This window comes from Lynx canadensis, chromosome B2, assembly GCF_007474595.2.
Source record: "Lynx canadensis isolate LIC74 chromosome B2, mLynCan4.pri.v2, whole genome shotgun sequence".
Lineage (NCBI taxonomy): Eukaryota > Metazoa > Chordata > Mammalia > Carnivora > Felidae > Lynx > Lynx canadensis.
Window position 1 is genome coordinate 41844650 of NC_044307.1, and position 16839 is coordinate 41861488.

Sequence of the window (16839 nt, forward strand, 5' to 3'; positions counted from 1 at the left end):
ACACGGTTTATTTAGACAACACTGGATGTCTCTGGCTCTAACTTCTAACCACTGCCTTGCTCTCTATTCCAGCCACATGAGTCACCATTCTCTATTCCCTAGACATACCAAGCTCTTTCCTACATGCCTCGGGATCTTCTACCTGCCATTCTGCTTGCCCACAATGCTCAACATCTTCTCTTGCCCCCCAGCCTGATGAGATCTTTCCTACTCCTCCTTCAAGTCTCCACTAGGAGGTAGTCTTCTGACTCCTCTCCAACACTGGGTGAGGTCTCCCAATAAACACATGGCCACTTTCCTTCACAGCACATGTCACACGATTGCACAGTTATTTGCTAATGGGAAGAATGAGTTAAAGCAACATTCAAATCAAGGTAACAAATGGGAAACATGGTTTAGGATCTATTCCTTTGAAATTTTTGGTAACACATAATATTTTGCTAATTAAAGCAATTTGAACTTAACTATTTTAACACCTTTTTTCTTCACATATGAAAGCAGGAAAGTATGCTAATATCCTTCATGGCAGAAAACCGTGGTTTATTTATAATCTAAAGGCTCTGACACACGCCACTACACAGGGTTAACACAGGGGAGAAACAGCCTCCAAAGACCTCTATATGCTAAGATAATGAAGTAAACACACTTGTTCCTAGAGACCCTGTAGGAACTCCATGACAAAAACAGTCAAGTAGTGCTAGGTGAGAAGGAGGTGATGACACACAGCACACTGAAGCTGCCTGAGGAGTCCGTGAGAGATAAGGCAAACTTCAAGACAAGAAAAAAAAAAAGTTAGATTTCTTACCCAAAATAGCAGATTTTTCCGCTTCAAGCATATCCAGAGCCTTTGTGAAAGGCTCTGCCATCTTGGCTAGCATTTCTGGTGCATATAAAGTATTGTGAGTTCTGCAAGAAACAAGGATACTATGTGAACTTTTCCTAGTCTGCTGCAGAAGGAAAGAATGGGTTTCACCTTGTAATTCAGGTGAAATACTTTAGACAGGATCTCCCTGTCAACACTGCTCCCTGCAGGGAAAAGAAAATAGGGTATAAACATTTAAATGTTTCCCTGGAAACAGGAATAGAGTATTTGGTTGTATAGTATTCAACACCTAGAAGCAATCAAGACGAGAAGCAAATCCTACAGACAGCTGGATGGCCTCACAGTCTAAAGCCAGAAAGGGAAATTCTTTTAATCCTGAGACAATTGCCTAAACACTCCCAATTTGCAGGCTGCAGGTGACATAGGATGAAATGTCAGAGGCACTGTGTTTTTATAGGCAGGAACACAGAGAAGGTAATAAAATGCCCCTACTTTTCAGATATTTGGGTCTCACTCTAAGAGCATGGACCCTAGAATGCTCTGACAGTTGTTTCTGCCTCCTCAAAGAAGAGTCACAGTTCCCAACATGAGACCAAAATGACTCACCGGAGCACTCACTGGCTGTGCATGGCTAGGGAGCAATGACCATAGGCCCGAGCTACCTGCCATCCACAGATGTCAGCCCCTTGCCCATAACCAACGGCACCACTGAACCATCTATCTACAGCCAGAGAGCATATCTACTTATTTTTCTTCTAAAAGTTAATTATAAAAACATTTCAAACAGAGAGAAAATTACATAAGAGACACCATCAGGATTAAATATTTAAGCAGCACACCGACCAGATCATTTTAGACCATGCTTATTTAAGTTAAAAAAAATGCTCAGCACTGTTTTCTCTTCCAGTTTTATTTAAGTAATCTCTGCACCCAACATGGGGCTCAAACTCATGACCCTGAGATCAAGAGTTGCATGCTCTTCTGAGCCAGCCAGGTACCCTCAACATTGTACACCTAACCATTTACACTCAGTACAATCATTTAAACTTTTAGAATACCAATTAATTCCAGTATGTCTCCCCTGAGAGCTAGTAAGTTTGTCTCCATTTCTAGCAATGAGCTTTTCTGCAGAGGTATCCTTGGGTACATGTGCGAGAGTCTGTTGAATCACTGGATACTGGTGCTTTGCAACTCATGGGTTGCAGATACCTTCTCCCAGTCTGTGGCTGACTTGCTCACATTGATATTTCCAGTAGGCTTTATGCCCCCCCGTTTTTCCCATTTGGGTAAAATACATATAAAATTGAGCATTTTTTAAAAACATTTTTATTTTTAAGTAATCTCTACACTCAACATGGGGCTTGAACTTAGAACCCTGAGATTAAGAGTTGCATGCTCTACCAACTGAGTCAGTCAGGCACCCCCAAATTTATCATTTTTAAGCATACAGTTCAGTGGTGCTACATACACTCATACTGTTGTGCAACCTTCACCCCCCCCCCATTTTTGGCTTATAAAACTGAAACTCTGTACCTATTAAACAATATCTCCCCATTCCTCTCTCCCCCAGCTCCTGGCAACCATTATACTGTCTTTATGATTCGGACCATACTAAGCATCTTGTATAACTGGAACCATATAGGATCTGTCCTTTTGTGACTGGTTTATTTCACTTAGCACAATGTCCTCGAGGTTCATTAATGCTGTAGCATATTGAAGAATTTCCTTCCCTTTAAAAGCTGAATGAGGGGCGCCTGGGTGGCGCAGTCGGTTAAGCGTCCGACTTCAGCCAGGTCACGATCTTGCGATCCGTAAGTTCGAGCCCCGCGTCAGGCTCTGGGCTGATGGCTCAGAGCCTGGAGCCTGTTTCCGATTCTGTGTCTCTCTCTCTCTCTGCCCCTCCCCCGTTCATGCTCTCTCTCTGTCCCAAAAATAAATAAACGTTGAAAAAAAAATTAAAAAAAAAATTAAAAAAAAAATAAATAAAAGCTGAATGATACTCTATGGCACCTAATCTATCACATTCATCCTCTGATGGACACTTGGGTTGCTTCCACATTTTTTAAAAAAGATTTTATTTTTAAGTAATCTCTACACCCAATGTGGGGCTCGAACTTACAACCCCGAGATCAAGAGTCACATGCTCTACTGACTGAGCCAGCCGGGGCACTCCTGCTTCCACGTTTTAGCTAGAGTGAATAGTCCTGCTATGAATTTGAGTATATAAATACCTCTTTGAGACCCTGCTTTCAATTCTTTTGAAAACTCACAACTGGAATTGTTGGATCATATAGCATTTTTTTTTTTTTTGAGGAACTGTTCAACTCTTTTCTGCAGCAGCTGTACCATTTTATATACCCACCAATGCTGTACTCCCACGATTCGTATTACTTTGTTTGAGTGACCACAGGTTCTTTAGGTTGTTACTTTTCCCTTAATCTTTTTTATCATGTCCAGCCTCATTAATTTCCATTGTCCTATCTGCACTTCTTTAAAAAAATTATTTTAGTAATCTCTACACCCAATATGGGACTTGAACTCATGACCCTGAGATCAATAGTCACATGCTCCTCTGACTGAGCCAGCCAGGCATCCCTGCACTCTGCTGTTGAAATCCGCCTTTGAATCTCTCTAGTGAATTTTTCATTTCAGTTACTGTACTTCTCAGCTCTAGCATTTTTTTTGCTTCCTTTTAGGTTTTGTTTCTTTATTGATATTACCATTTTGTTCACACATTATTTCTTTCTCCACATCTTTCTCTAATTCTTTGAGCATCTTTAAGACAGCTGTTTTATTTTCTTAATTAAAAATTTTTTTAAATCTTTATTTATTTTTGAAAGAGAGAGAGAGAGAGAGAGCATAAATGGGGAAGGGGGAAGGAGATGCAGAATCTGAAGCAGGCTCCAGGCTCTGAGCTCTCAGCAAAGAGCCCAACGCGGGGCTCGAACCCATGAACTATGAGATCATGACCTGAGCCGAAGTCGGACACTCAACCAACCGAGCCACCCAGGTGCCCCAAGACAGCTGTTTTAAATTTTTTTTTTTGTTTTCAACGTTTATTTATTTTTGGGACAGAGAGAGACAGAGCATGAACGGGGGAGGGGCAGAGAGAGAGGGAGACACAGAATCGGAAACAGGCTCCAGGCTCTGAGCCATCAGCCCAGAGCCCGACGCGGGGCTCGAACTCCCGCACCGCGAGATCGTGACCTGGCTGAAGTCGGACGCTTAACCGACTGCGCCACCCAGGCGCCCCAAGACAGCTGTTTTAAAGTCTTTGTCCAGTAGATCTCCCATTAGATCTTCTTCAGAGACCGATTCTGTTAATTTATTTTCTCCACTGAATGGGTCATATTTTCCTGTTTCTTTGCATGCCTTCTGATTTTTGGCTGAACACCAGACATTTGGGTCTGATGTTGTGGTTAATCCTGAAAATCATATTCTTCTCCTTCCCCATCCTGTTGTTTGATTGTTGTAGGCTATCTCTGTGCCAAAGATCCACTGAGGTATTAACTTAATGGTTTTTCAGGTCTTTTCTGAGCCTTTCCCTGGTCATGCGTGACCACTTTTTAATTTTCCCCATATATGCAGTTGTTTTGGAATGCCCTAATCTTTAAAGTGTGGCTCACAAAAAGGAAAGGCAAAAAATGAAGGGGGGGGGGGTGGGGAGGGACTGGCCCTTTAAATCTCCTCAATGTTACTTCAGTAGGAAGGGAAGAGGCTTACAACAATGGGAGAAGGTACAATAACCGCTGCCAACTTCTGTATCTGCACCTCTGTGATCAGAAGTAGCAATCAGTGATCAGAGCACAGATCTCTAATATTTAGGGAGCTGGATCCATTTTGCTCACCCTGGCTCTGCAAGCTGTGTACAAACTGTTCCAGAAACACCAGCTGCCTGTCAAAGGGCTGGGGTCTGGGTAGCTGCTACTGTGCTAGGAGCTGATATTGACTGAAATTACCACAATTTACTGTTCAAATCTTCCCCTGGAAGGTGCAAGCCTTCAAGATTCCAGAGTTCCAAAATCAACACAGATTCTGCCAATACAACTGTTCTCTAGATGGGGTGACAGATTCCCGGTGCTTCCTACTCTGTCATCTTCCTGGGCTTTAGTTTTTTTTGTTGCTGTTGTTGATTTATTTATTTTGAGAGAGAGAAAGTGAGAACACGAGTGGGGGGGGGGCAGAAAGAGGGAGAGAGAATCCCAAGCAGGCTCCGTGCTGCCAGTGCAGAGTCCGACACAGGGCTTGAACTCATGAAACCGAGAGATCATTGACCTGAGCTGAAATCAAGAACTGGAGGTTTAACCAACTGAGCCACCCAGGCGCCCCCTCCTGGGCTTTTGTTTTAACACAAACGTACTGACTTTTACTGTGGTTTTTCTTGCATCTTAAGAAATCATTCACGGGGCAGGCAAATCTTTGACGGCCACATTAAAAAGGCTTCAGGAGCATTCAGAAAGGAGCAGTTAACTCTCATGGAGAGAATGAAGGGTCAGGTAACATTGGAGTTGAAGCCTGATGACTTAATAGGCATTTGAGGCAAAGAAGAGGAAAGGTGAGGGGGAACAGCATGAGCAAAGGTGAGCAAGAGGATGGCACACTTAGAAACAAGGTGGGGGCTGATACGCATATATTGCACACTAGTCTCATAGCCCTCCTCCTGTACCAAGGCAGGGGTAGAGGAAACTGCATCCTAAGTTGTGGCCTTGTGGTCATTCTTTAATTTATCTGAGCTTTCTGAGCCTGGCTGTGGCCTAGAGTCACTAAGCCATGGGCATGGATACACTAATAGCCAATTGTTGAATTGCTGCTAAATGCAGTTGTGCCCCAAGGTTGTGCTCATTTCCTGGAATGAAGAGTAACACAAAAGACTACATTTTTCCTTTTAAAGATTTTATTTTTAAGTAATCTCTACACCCAATGTGGAGCTTGAACTCACAACCTCAAGATCAGGAATCACATGCTCCACCAACGGAGCCAGCCAGGCGCCCTGAAAATTAATCATTTTGAAATGTATACAATTCAGTGGTATTTATGACATTCACAATGTTGTGCAATCACCAGCTCAACTTTTAAAGGTTTCACACCAGGGAACTATAGGGGCCAAGGACAGATCACATTCTTCCCCCATAACCATTAAGTAGAATAGTTACAGGGGGCCTGGGTGGCTCAGTTGGTTAAGCATCCTACTCTTAATCTTGGCTCAGGTTATGATCTCACGGTTTGTGAGATGGAGCCCTACATCAGGCTCAGTGCTGTCAGTGTGAAGCCTGCTTGGGATTCTTTCTCCCTCTGCCTTCCCTTGCACACTTGCACTAAAAATGTAGGAACAGTTAAGTAGTAGCAGGTTATCTCCATTTCTCCCTTCCCGCAACTTCTGGCAACCACAATTTACTGTTTCTATAGATTTACCTATTCTAGATATTTCACACAAAGGGAATTATACAATAGTGGTCTTCTGTGTCTGGCTTCTTTCACTCAGCATAATGTTTTCAAGATTCAGCTACATTATAAAATGCTAACAGTACTTCATTCCTTCTTATGGCTGAACAAAATCCCATTATGTGCACGTACAAGGTTTTGTTCATCCATTCAACCACAGAGAAGGACATTTGAGTTGTTTCCACCAAATGGCTACCGTGATACAGTGCTGGAAGAAAAACTGTCAGCAAGTATTCGTCTGCGTCAACAAGTGTTCATTTGTGTACTTGTTGGCAATTCTTTTGGGTACATACGTGTGAGTGGAAATGCTAAGTCGTGTAATTCTATATTTAATTTTCTGAAAAGTTGCCAAAGTATTTTCCATAGTAGTTGAACCATTTTACGTTCCCATAGGCAATGAACAAGGGTTTCTCCTCATCCTTGTCAACACGTAGAATTTTGGTTTTTTTTTAAATTATTACTTTTTGGGGCACCTGGGTGGCTCAGTTGGTTAAGCCTCCAACTTCAGTTCAGGTCATGATCGCACAGTTTGTGGGTCTGAGCCCTGCGATGGGCTTCGTGCTGACAGCTCAGAGCCTGGAGCCTGCTTCAGATTGTGTCCCCCTCTCTCTCTGCTCCTCCCCCACTCACATTCTCTCTCAAAAATAAACATGAAAAAAACATTTTTTTAATTAAAAAATTATTACTTTTTATTACAACCATCCTACTGAATGTGGAATGGTAGCTCATAGTTTTGATTTGCATTTTCCTAATGTCTAATGATGATGAGCATATTTTCATGGGCTTGTTGACCATTTGATAATTCTTTGGAGCAATGTCTGTTCAGGTTTTTGCCCATTTTTTAACGTTTTAATGTTTATTTTTATTTTTGAGAGACAGAGCATGTGCGGGGGAGGGGTGGAGGGAGAGGAGGGGGAGAGCGGGAGAGGGGGAGAGCGGGAGAGGGGGAGAGGGGGAGAGCGGGAGAGGGGGAGAGCGGGAGAGGGGGAGAGGGGGAGAGGGGGAGAGGGAGAATCCAAAGCAGGCTCCAGGCTGTCAGCACAGATACTGACGCAGGGCTTGAACTCACGAACCATGAGATCATGACCTGAGCCGAAGTCAGACGCTTAACTGACTGAGCCACCCAGGTGCCCCTCTTTTGCCCATTTTCTGATTGGGTCATCATTCTACAGGTCTTATGGCAGCACCGAATTATTTTGAGAATTAACTTTATAGTGAATTGAGACTGAGGAGTTTGAAACTGAGAAGTTTGAGTCCCCTAACTTTGTTCTTCTTTTTCAAGATTGTTTTAGCTTTCTGGGGCCCCTTGCAATTCCATATTAATCTGAAGATCCCAACTTTGCTATTTCTGCAAAAAAGGCCATTGGAATTTTAACAAGGATTGCATTGAATCTGCAGTTTGCTTTGTGTTAGTTTTCTATCTTAACAAAATTAAATCTTCCAATTCATGATTATGGGATTCCTTTCCATTTATTTAGATCATCTTTAATTTCAGGAATGTTTTGTACTGCTCAGTGGTCTCCATCTGACCCACTAGGAATGACACTGTCCAACAGAAATATGATGTAAGCCACATAAGCCAATTAAAATTTTCTAGCCAGGCAAACTTAAAAAAGCAAAAACAAGTTACATTAATTATATTTTAATTAACCCAATGCACCAAAAAAAAAAAAAAAATCAAAAACAAAAAACAAAACAAAAAACCCATCATTTCAACATCAATACAAAAAATTATTAACAAGATACATCACATTCCTTCTTTGTACTAAGTTTTTGAAATCTGGTGTGTATTAATCACATTTCAAGTGCTCAAGAGCCAGTCTTGTGTTATAAGACTATTTGACAAGGAGTTAAAACTCAAAGCTCCAATACACAACTGGAGGGAATGTAAATGAGTACATCCCTTTAGAAAACTATCTGGTTCTAGACGTCTATAAAACCGAAAATATGCATATCTTATAAACTAAGAACTCCACTCCTACATGTAGGATTCCGTCCCAACCCAACAGAAATTATGTGTACACCAAACACATTTACTAGAATACAAACTGCAGCACCACTGCACTGTTTGTCATAATGAAATGCTGGAAACTACTGAAAAGTCAATGCTAAATGACTAAGTGACAGCATAATTACATGATAGACTACCACACCAGCAACGAGAATGAACAAACCACAACTACATGCAGTAACTTGGATGACTCTCACAAACATGTTACTGAGCAAGAGAAGCCAGACAAGAAGGCACGCATGCTTCTGACTGATAAAGCTCAGAAAACCAGGCAAAACGTTGAAAGGCAAGAATAGCGGTTACCCTTGAGGAGTGGGTTAATGACCGTTTGCTAATGTTGTTTGTTGATCTGGATGCTGATCACACAGATGTGTCCGCTTTGTGAAAATTCATCTACATGCACCCGTAATTCCTATCCTTTTCTTGTATCTGTTTGTGCCCTTATATACTTCAAGATAAAATTTACTGAAAAAACAAGACAAAACTAATAGCTCCAGATGTACATGACTTAAAAGAATGGAACTGCTCCATAACCATGGTAAACACTTTTCAAAATCTCTTTTGATTGACTTTGGGACTTTCCAAAAACACTGAACTCTTAGAAAAGTATAGGGACAACCATACTATTGAGGTCTCGCCAAAACAGAAACGAACCATCTTTCCAAGTCTGGGTTCTTACCACATGGCCTCCAGCCACAAGCCCAGAAAGGCCCAGTTGATGTGTGTGTTGCTACCCGGCCTCATCACTTTCAGTTTTCTCCAAGCTACAGAAGAACCTTTCGGTTTTAAAAACATCAATATGGAAAAAAAAACTTTCCTTGATTAAATATTTTACTACCTTCTCAGTATGCACGCCCTACTTCTTTATTGAAATCTTTCTTCTTTTTGAAATCAGAACAAAATACTGCCTATTTCCACAGACATATCCCCAGTGACCACTCTTTCAGATACTCCAGCTCTCCAATTTGGTCAACATTAAGACCTTTGATTCTTAGGCTGATGATCTAGGGAGTATGCTTCTAGGGCAGCGTCCCAAAGACATGAGTAATTTGGCTCGCCCAGTTGAGATGCTGCTCTTCCCACCGAGTAAGAGGCCAAAAGCACTGGAACGGAGCTCTAACGTACATATAACTCAGAAATACTATAAAATATAAAAAAGGAATCAAACTTTGCCTTGGCCAGTAAGAACTAAATTCTAGCTATAACCTACTTTTCACCGTCGAATGTCCCTGAATCATCAAATATACCTCAGGTAACCGACAAGCCTAGGCTTGGCCTACTTCCACTTTACACTAGGCTCCTATGATTTATAACAGTGACTCTGAACCTTTAGTGTACGCACAAACCACCTGGGGATCTTGTTAAAAAACAGATTCAGATTTAATACTAGAGTGGGGCCCCAATTCTGTATTTCAGACAAGTTCTCAGGTGACACTAATGCTGCTGGTCTGAGGAGGAACATGTATCATGCTTTCCTCTGCCACGTTCAGCCACTGCATGTTTCGTCCATTTGAGAGTCATTATTCATAAATTCAGATGAGCTCATTTGAATACCACCCAGAAGGACTACTAGAGAAAGCAACTGTCCTGCTTCCAACAATTTGTTTAGTGACAAAAATCTGGACAAATAAAACCTAAAGTAAAAAGCAGGGATAAAGCATAAAGAAGTCGGGGTGCCTGGGTGGCTCAGTAGGTTAAGCGTCCGACTTTGGCTCAGGTCATGATCTCGCCGTTCTGGAGTTCGGGCCCCATGTCCGGCTCTGTGCTGACAGTTCAGAGCCTGGAGCCTGTTTCAGAGTCTGTGTTTCCCTCTCTCTCTCTGCACCCCCTCCCCCACTGCTCACGTTCTCTCTCTCTTAAAAATAAATAAACATTAAAAAAAAATTAAAGGGGCGCCTGGGTGGCTCAGTCGGTTAAGCGTCCAACTTCGGCTCAGGTCATGATCTCATAGTTAATGAGTTCGAGCCCTGTGCACTGGGCTTTGTGCTGACAGCTCAGAGCCTGGAGCCTGCTTCAGATTCTGTGTCTCCCTCTCTCTCTCTGCCCCTCCCCTGCTTGCACTCTGTCTCTCTCTCAAAAATAATAAACATTAAAAAAAATTTTTTTTTTAAAGTGTAAAGGAACAGAGGAACACAGAGGAAAGGCTCAAAATGAGAAAAGCCATTTTGGGATTAGGTTCCACGTGTTCACTTGGACAGCAACACTTACGCAAGCGAGAGCTAGAATTATTTTTAAAAAGAGACCCCAATCTAGAGAGAAAGAAGACCTAATCCCCCATTTACTACCGCCATGATCTGAAGAAATGTAAGGAGATTACACTTCTGAGTTTCATAAGGTAAAAGAAACCCACTGACAACAGAAAAACTATTATTCCAACTCACCTTATAAGGGCAAGCAAATTGTCAAGAAGTTTCAGAATCTGTTCTGTGCAAGGGTTACGGAAGATTGGATTGCCACTGGGTGTATAACCCACGACGAATCCCCCAGCTTTGGCCTCTTCTAGGTCAGTGGGCCAGCAAGTTCGTTTCACAACACCCAGAATACTATATACACAAAAGCTCATCTATAGAAAAACATAAAACAAAAGACACCCATAAAGAGCAAGAAAAACCACAAGTGTTATTATGCGTATGCAATGTTATGGCAAACGTGATACAGAAGCCAGAGAGAAGGAAAGGAGCCCCATTTATTTAAATAAATTCCTGTCCCTTCTTTTAAGGTCAATCTAAGAGGGATCCTTTCATTGCCATCTTTAGGACCAGTGGTAGGCTCTAGAAGTTTCCTTTACATGGGGTTGTCCTTCCAGAGGCTGCACTGACCCTCTTGTAGGATCCCAATTAGAAGGTGGCCTGGACATGCTTCACAACCAAGTGTTTAGACTGCCAACATTTCATCTTGTTTTGGCTGACCTTGCACCCCACCCACCCTCCATCTTGGGCCCTCACAGCTTTTGCTCTAATCCTCACTCATGGCACTCTCAACCAACCTACTACTTGCCAGGTTAAGTAGAATTCTGCCATATTGGAACCAAGAACAATGTTTATTTGAATAGCAAAGAACTGAAAACTCTCAGGTTTGCAAGTTAGATCATCATTTAAGACTCTACTTCCCAGACAGCAGTGGCAGGGAGGACTCATACTGCCCACCAAATTCTGACCTAATTCCTCATTACACTTCACTCTTCAGAGCTAGTTAGAGATCCTTAAAGTCAAAATAATGAGTTCAAAGAAAAGACCATCTGCTTTGCTGTAGGAACTAACACAAGAATTCAAGAGTAAAGAAGAAAAGAAAGGAGAAGCTTAGGGAAGTGGAGACTCCCAGATTTCTCATGCACATTAAAAAAAACATACATCTTTAAGAAACTCAACAAATGACAACACCCTATTCCCACCTGGGGCCAATGCAGCTTCCCATTCCCAGCCGTTTACTCACTCGTGCACGGTTTAAGCCACAGGGATCCTCCAGGCCTGGGTCACAGCTCTTGTGATCAGCTCCCACATAGGCAATAAAAGCATCAACATCTGACAGCACTCTGAAGGTTGCAGTGGCAAAGACAAGTTATACCATGATTTTAAGCAAAGTGAATTTCTTCCACAAAAGCTAATAAGCTATGATTATTTAGCTCCAAAGAGCAGTTGTTATAAAGTGAAAGGAACCTAATCATATTGTTAGCTGTCATTTGAAGGTTTAAATTTCTCCTCCCACTTCTTTTTTTTTTTTTAATATTTACTTTGAGAGAGAGCGAGCGAGAGCGAGCGCACACATGCTCAAGTTGGGGAGAGAGAAGGGGAGAGAGAGGGGGAGGGAGAGAGGGAATCCCAAGCAGGATCCATGCTGTCAGCACAGAGCCCAACGCAGGGCTCGATCTCACGAACCTTGGGAACCCTGAGCTGAAATCAAGAGTTGGACGCTTGACCTGACTGAACCACCTGGGCGCCTACTTCTCTTCCCACTTCTAAATGTCACTAGCAAAAAGAATGCGAGCTTGAGAATGCTCCATGGGCACACATAAGTGTCTATGCGATGCCTACTATATAGCCTCTATTGGCTGTTCTCATTTCTCTACGTTGGTTCATGCTGCAATGTAGACACCATAGCAATTCTGACTCTGTGGCCTCCTGACCATACTACCTACTTTTACTCATTTCTTCTCTCTCCTTATGCCTCTGTACTGAAGGTGACATTTTCAACAATGAGAATTAAAGACTGCTTCTGAACTTCAAATATCACCAATGGGGTCATCACGCCTTGATATCCTCATACTCCCACCCTGGGAATAGCTCTTAAAATAGAATGGGTGCTCCAGTGCAGTGAGGGTCAGGGGCAAAGGATCTCCTCTACCTGTGCATGTCTTCAGAAAGCCAGATGCTGGCCACTGGTGCCATCAGCTCCTCTAGGAACACCTTCTGACGCTCGTAGTTCTTGAATTGGTTGCTAATGAGAACCAGGGCTTCCATGAGGGCACACTTCTCCATTTGTGTCAAGAGTAACTCATTGGAGAGGAGCTGCTTCACATGGTTATAAAGCATGTCAAAATTGGGCTGCAGATTACAAAGAAAAATACCCAAAGGTGATGAAGGTCTGATTTTCAAGGAGAGGTGGGTCACTCAAGGAAGGTGGAAAGAGGATCAAGGCATTCCTAGGAAGGTCAGGCCTATAAGACTGTCACTTAGTAATTTAGTTATAGCGTTCTTTTGCCTGAACAAGCAAGGCAATTCAGGCAGAAGGTGGTTCTTGTCTCATTTGGGTAACCGTACTTCCCTACAGTACAACTGTGAAAACAATGTCTTTTTTTCTATATCAACTTTTATAGTATATTTACAAAGATCAGTTTGTTTATACATGTTAGGAAGATACATAACTGCCAGTATTGAGAAGAAATTTCTGGTTAATTTGTAATATGGAATAGTACAAAATTTCCTCTAGCAACCCTCCAAAACAGGCTGGGATTTGCATCTGGCTTCTCTCAAGATTAGGCACACCATTTGGCAGTAGTAAAGAATACCACCTAGTACGGTAAAAACGTGTACACAGACAGGGAAAACTTGGTCATCTATATGGAAAAGAACCACACATTCTGAGGGAATAATTTGCATTTTTAACTCCATTACTAAGTAGGAGAGGAAGAAGGCCATCAACTCAGGGATACTTACTTGAAGCAAAGCTACATACAGTTCCTAGCTTTCTCTTTATATGAGGTATACTTAGGGCTGGATTTACAGAACAGTGTAACTAAACTCAACAGGTCTCAGTGGCTACTGGTCAGAGTCCAGGGGCTTACCAGTACGAGCTGGGGGTAGTCACGACATGTCTTGATGATGGAAGAACAAGCATGTCTCCTCACATTCCTCACTGCCCGGGTTCTGGGGGCCTGGAAAGACATTCAACAAACTTGGGGCCACTTTTAATGTAATTTACAGATGCTGCACAGAATCACATAAAATACCTCCTTCAGAGACAAATTCACAATTTTCACACTGTGGGAGTTTAATGGAGTGACATTTATAGTCACCATGAATACACATGTTCACTGATTTTGCCTTAGAGTATCTCTACTATAAACACCATACCATAGGACTATGTCCTGCCTTTACTAATAACCCCTTCTACTTATAAAAAAAATCTAGCCTTATGGGTTAGGCATTCATACTTTTGCTCTCCAGAAGTTAGGATTTGTTGAATTAATGGTCTTACCTTACTTTCTTCAACAGTTTCAAAAGTGACAGATGAAAATAGCTAAGGGTAAGAAAAAAAAGTCACTCATCAGTACCAAATGCATAAAGTATTTAAAAATAATACTTAGATCTAGGTTTCCCACAAAATCCCAAAAGTGTAACAAAAGGGTTTTCAATCAGTGTTATGAAATTTCAGACTTTTTCTCAGATAACTCTACAAAAGGCTTGAGACTCACAACTTTACTATCAACCATTTCACAAAGGTGAAGGTCCCAGAAACCCCGAATAATCCAAGCCAACAGCCAAACACTCAACTATGGTGATTCCCTCACCATGGTGTAACTTCTTGACTCTTTAACCTAATACAGCATGACTACTGCCCTAGTCACTAGGACAGAATTATACTCTAACAAAGGTCTAATCAAGAAACCCCATGGATATTCCCCAATTCATAGAGTATTTCTGTTGCAACAAATGAGTCCACCTTTTTGAAGTTCTACTGAACTTTGTAACGCATGTTCTCATTTCTTTTTTCTTCTTTGGGGGCTTCTCGTTCTTTGCCTTCCTCCCCCAGTGACGATCCCCTGGGTTCCCTGCTTGAGCTACATGTCCATCTCTACATACATATCACCCTCTTTCCTACAGCTTCACCTCTACTGTAGGCACTTCTATGATGATGCCACCTTAATATTATAATTTTCTAGAGTCCAGACCTTTAACCTCAAATAGTATTCTGTGAGGTGCCTCCTAGATGTTGTACATATACTTCAAATGTAGTATCCCCAAACTGAACTTACTCCTCTTCCTTACTCTTACCAAATCCAGTATTCTCACTCAGATGGTGCTCCACTTACTCACCTAAACAGGAAACCCAAAAACCATCCGCACTGACCATTCCTCTCACAAATCCCCTCCTAATAATCTGATAGCACACTTTGGTATCCTTCTTTAGGTATTCTTTTCCACTTTTCAGTACACCTGGCTATTAACTGCAATGCCACATGGGCACAACCACCATTTATGTGATTTTATTTCCAAACAGAGCATCTAAAGGATAAGTAAGCCTTTTCTACTAACATGGTACCTGATCCACAGTAAGTACTGCATATTTGATGAATGAATAAATGACTCTTTATTAGCTTGTCTCAAAGACTCTCAAAAATAGTTACAAAAAAACAATAATTAGCTCAAAAATGCCAAAACAAAGTTTATAAAGGAGATGGCATTTACCTTAGAGAAGACCTGGGGCAGGAACTCTGGTCTGTAGGTGACAAACGGAAAGAGTGCAGAGACATTAGTGAGGACACAGGACAGGATGAGAGGATCCTTGGTGTCAAAGTTCAGGACCATTTGCAACAGCTCTATTCCATCATTAACAGGAAGTGCCTATAATACAGACATGAAAAGGAGGTTGGCAGGGCTAATAAGCACTTGTGGTAAATTAACCTTTAGGTTTTGGTTTATAAATACATAATATGGTTCACCACATACGGTTTTATATACTGCTTTTTATTTTTATTTTTTTATTTTTATTTTTTTTTAATTTTTTTTTTTTCAACGTTTATTTATTTTTGGGACAGAGAGAGACAGAGCATGAACAGGGGAGGGGCAGAGAGAGAGGGAGACACAGAATCGGAAACGGGCTCCAGGCTCTGAGCCATCAGCCCAGAGCCCGACGCGGGGCTCGAACTCACGGACCGCGAGATCGTGACCTGGCTGAAGTCGGACGCTTAACCGACTGCGCCACCCAGGCGCCCCTTATATACTGCTTTTTATAAGCAGTACCCCATGTTATTAAAACTTTTCCTAAATGATGCTACTATGTGCTTTCGTAAAGATGTAGCTTTTCCTACTACTAGACATTGAGAATGTTGCTAGTTCTTTACTACTAAAAACAGTGCTAATAAATATCTCTGCAAAAAGATTTTGGCTACATTTTCAGTTATTTCATTTGAAGAAGAAATTTTTGGGGATGACTGGAATTACTTAATCAAGAGGTATGGGTATTTCTGAATTAATATTTTTCTTCTTTACAAGCTGCATCAATTGATTCTCTACCCACCCATATGCCCTTCTTACCATGTTCTCAGCAGCAGTTTGAGTTTATTCCCTAAAACCTTTGCAGTAAAACAAGGAGTTTATATAAATTTGCATTTCTTCAGTTGTGAAATATTCCAGGCCTTTAAAAAGGTGTAAGCAATACTTTAATAGCTCTCCATATGACCACTTTGAGAAGTACAATGTTACTGACAGAGTGGTTGTTTTGTGTGGATACCCTAGAGGTAGCCACTATCCTGAATTTGATGTTCACAGTTTCAAGGATTCCCTCGTTTCTGTATATTTTTCCACAAATATACACATTCATAGTTACACAGAATTGTATGCCTACTTTTGTAGCTTGCTGTTGGGGGTCAACATTATGTTCATGAGAAATCATCCTTTTTTTTTTTTTTTTTAAAGTTTATTTATTTTGAGAGAGAGAGAGAGAGAGAGAGAGAGAGAAAACGCACGTGCACAGCTGGGAAGGGGTAGAGAGAGAGGGAGAGAGAATCCCAAGAAGGCTCTGCACTAGCATAGAGCCTGATGCAGGACTCGATCCCAAGAACCCTGAGATAATGACTTGAGCTGAAATCAAGAGTTGGATGCCGAACCGACCGAGCCACCCAGGTGCTCTGAAAATCATCCTTATTCAAAGTATACCCTACTTCTTTTTTTCCTGCTCTATAAATATGTTATCTTCTATTCTGTACAGTCTATTGGGGGATAGTAAGTTTTTTCCTTGGCTCGACACACAAGGATTCTCTTCAATATTGGGGCTTGATGCACATGCAGGGTTTCTTCAGAGTACAGACTTAGCAGTGAAGTTGCTGGGTTATACGGCGAGGCAT

At 41.7% G+C, this 16839-nt stretch overlaps 1 protein-coding gene across 1 annotated transcript in view; it reads right to left on the reverse strand.

The window, feature by feature from the left end:
- XPO5 (exportin 5) overlaps positions 1-16839 on the reverse strand; it is a 49331-nt gene that overhangs the window by 9448 nt on the left and 23044 nt on the right. The window contains exons 15-21 of the mRNA XM_030315589.1: positions 15182-15337; positions 13971-14012; positions 13558-13647; positions 12618-12817; positions 11709-11808; positions 10658-10839; positions 806-906 (exon numbers count right to left, since the gene is read on the reverse strand). Of these exons, the coding sequence (XP_030171449.1) occupies positions 806-906; positions 10658-10839; positions 11709-11808; positions 12618-12817; positions 13558-13647; positions 13971-14012; positions 15182-15337 (871 nt within the window). The remainder of the gene's footprint in view (positions 1-805; positions 907-10657; positions 10840-11708; positions 11809-12617; positions 12818-13557; positions 13648-13970; positions 14013-15181; positions 15338-16839) is intronic.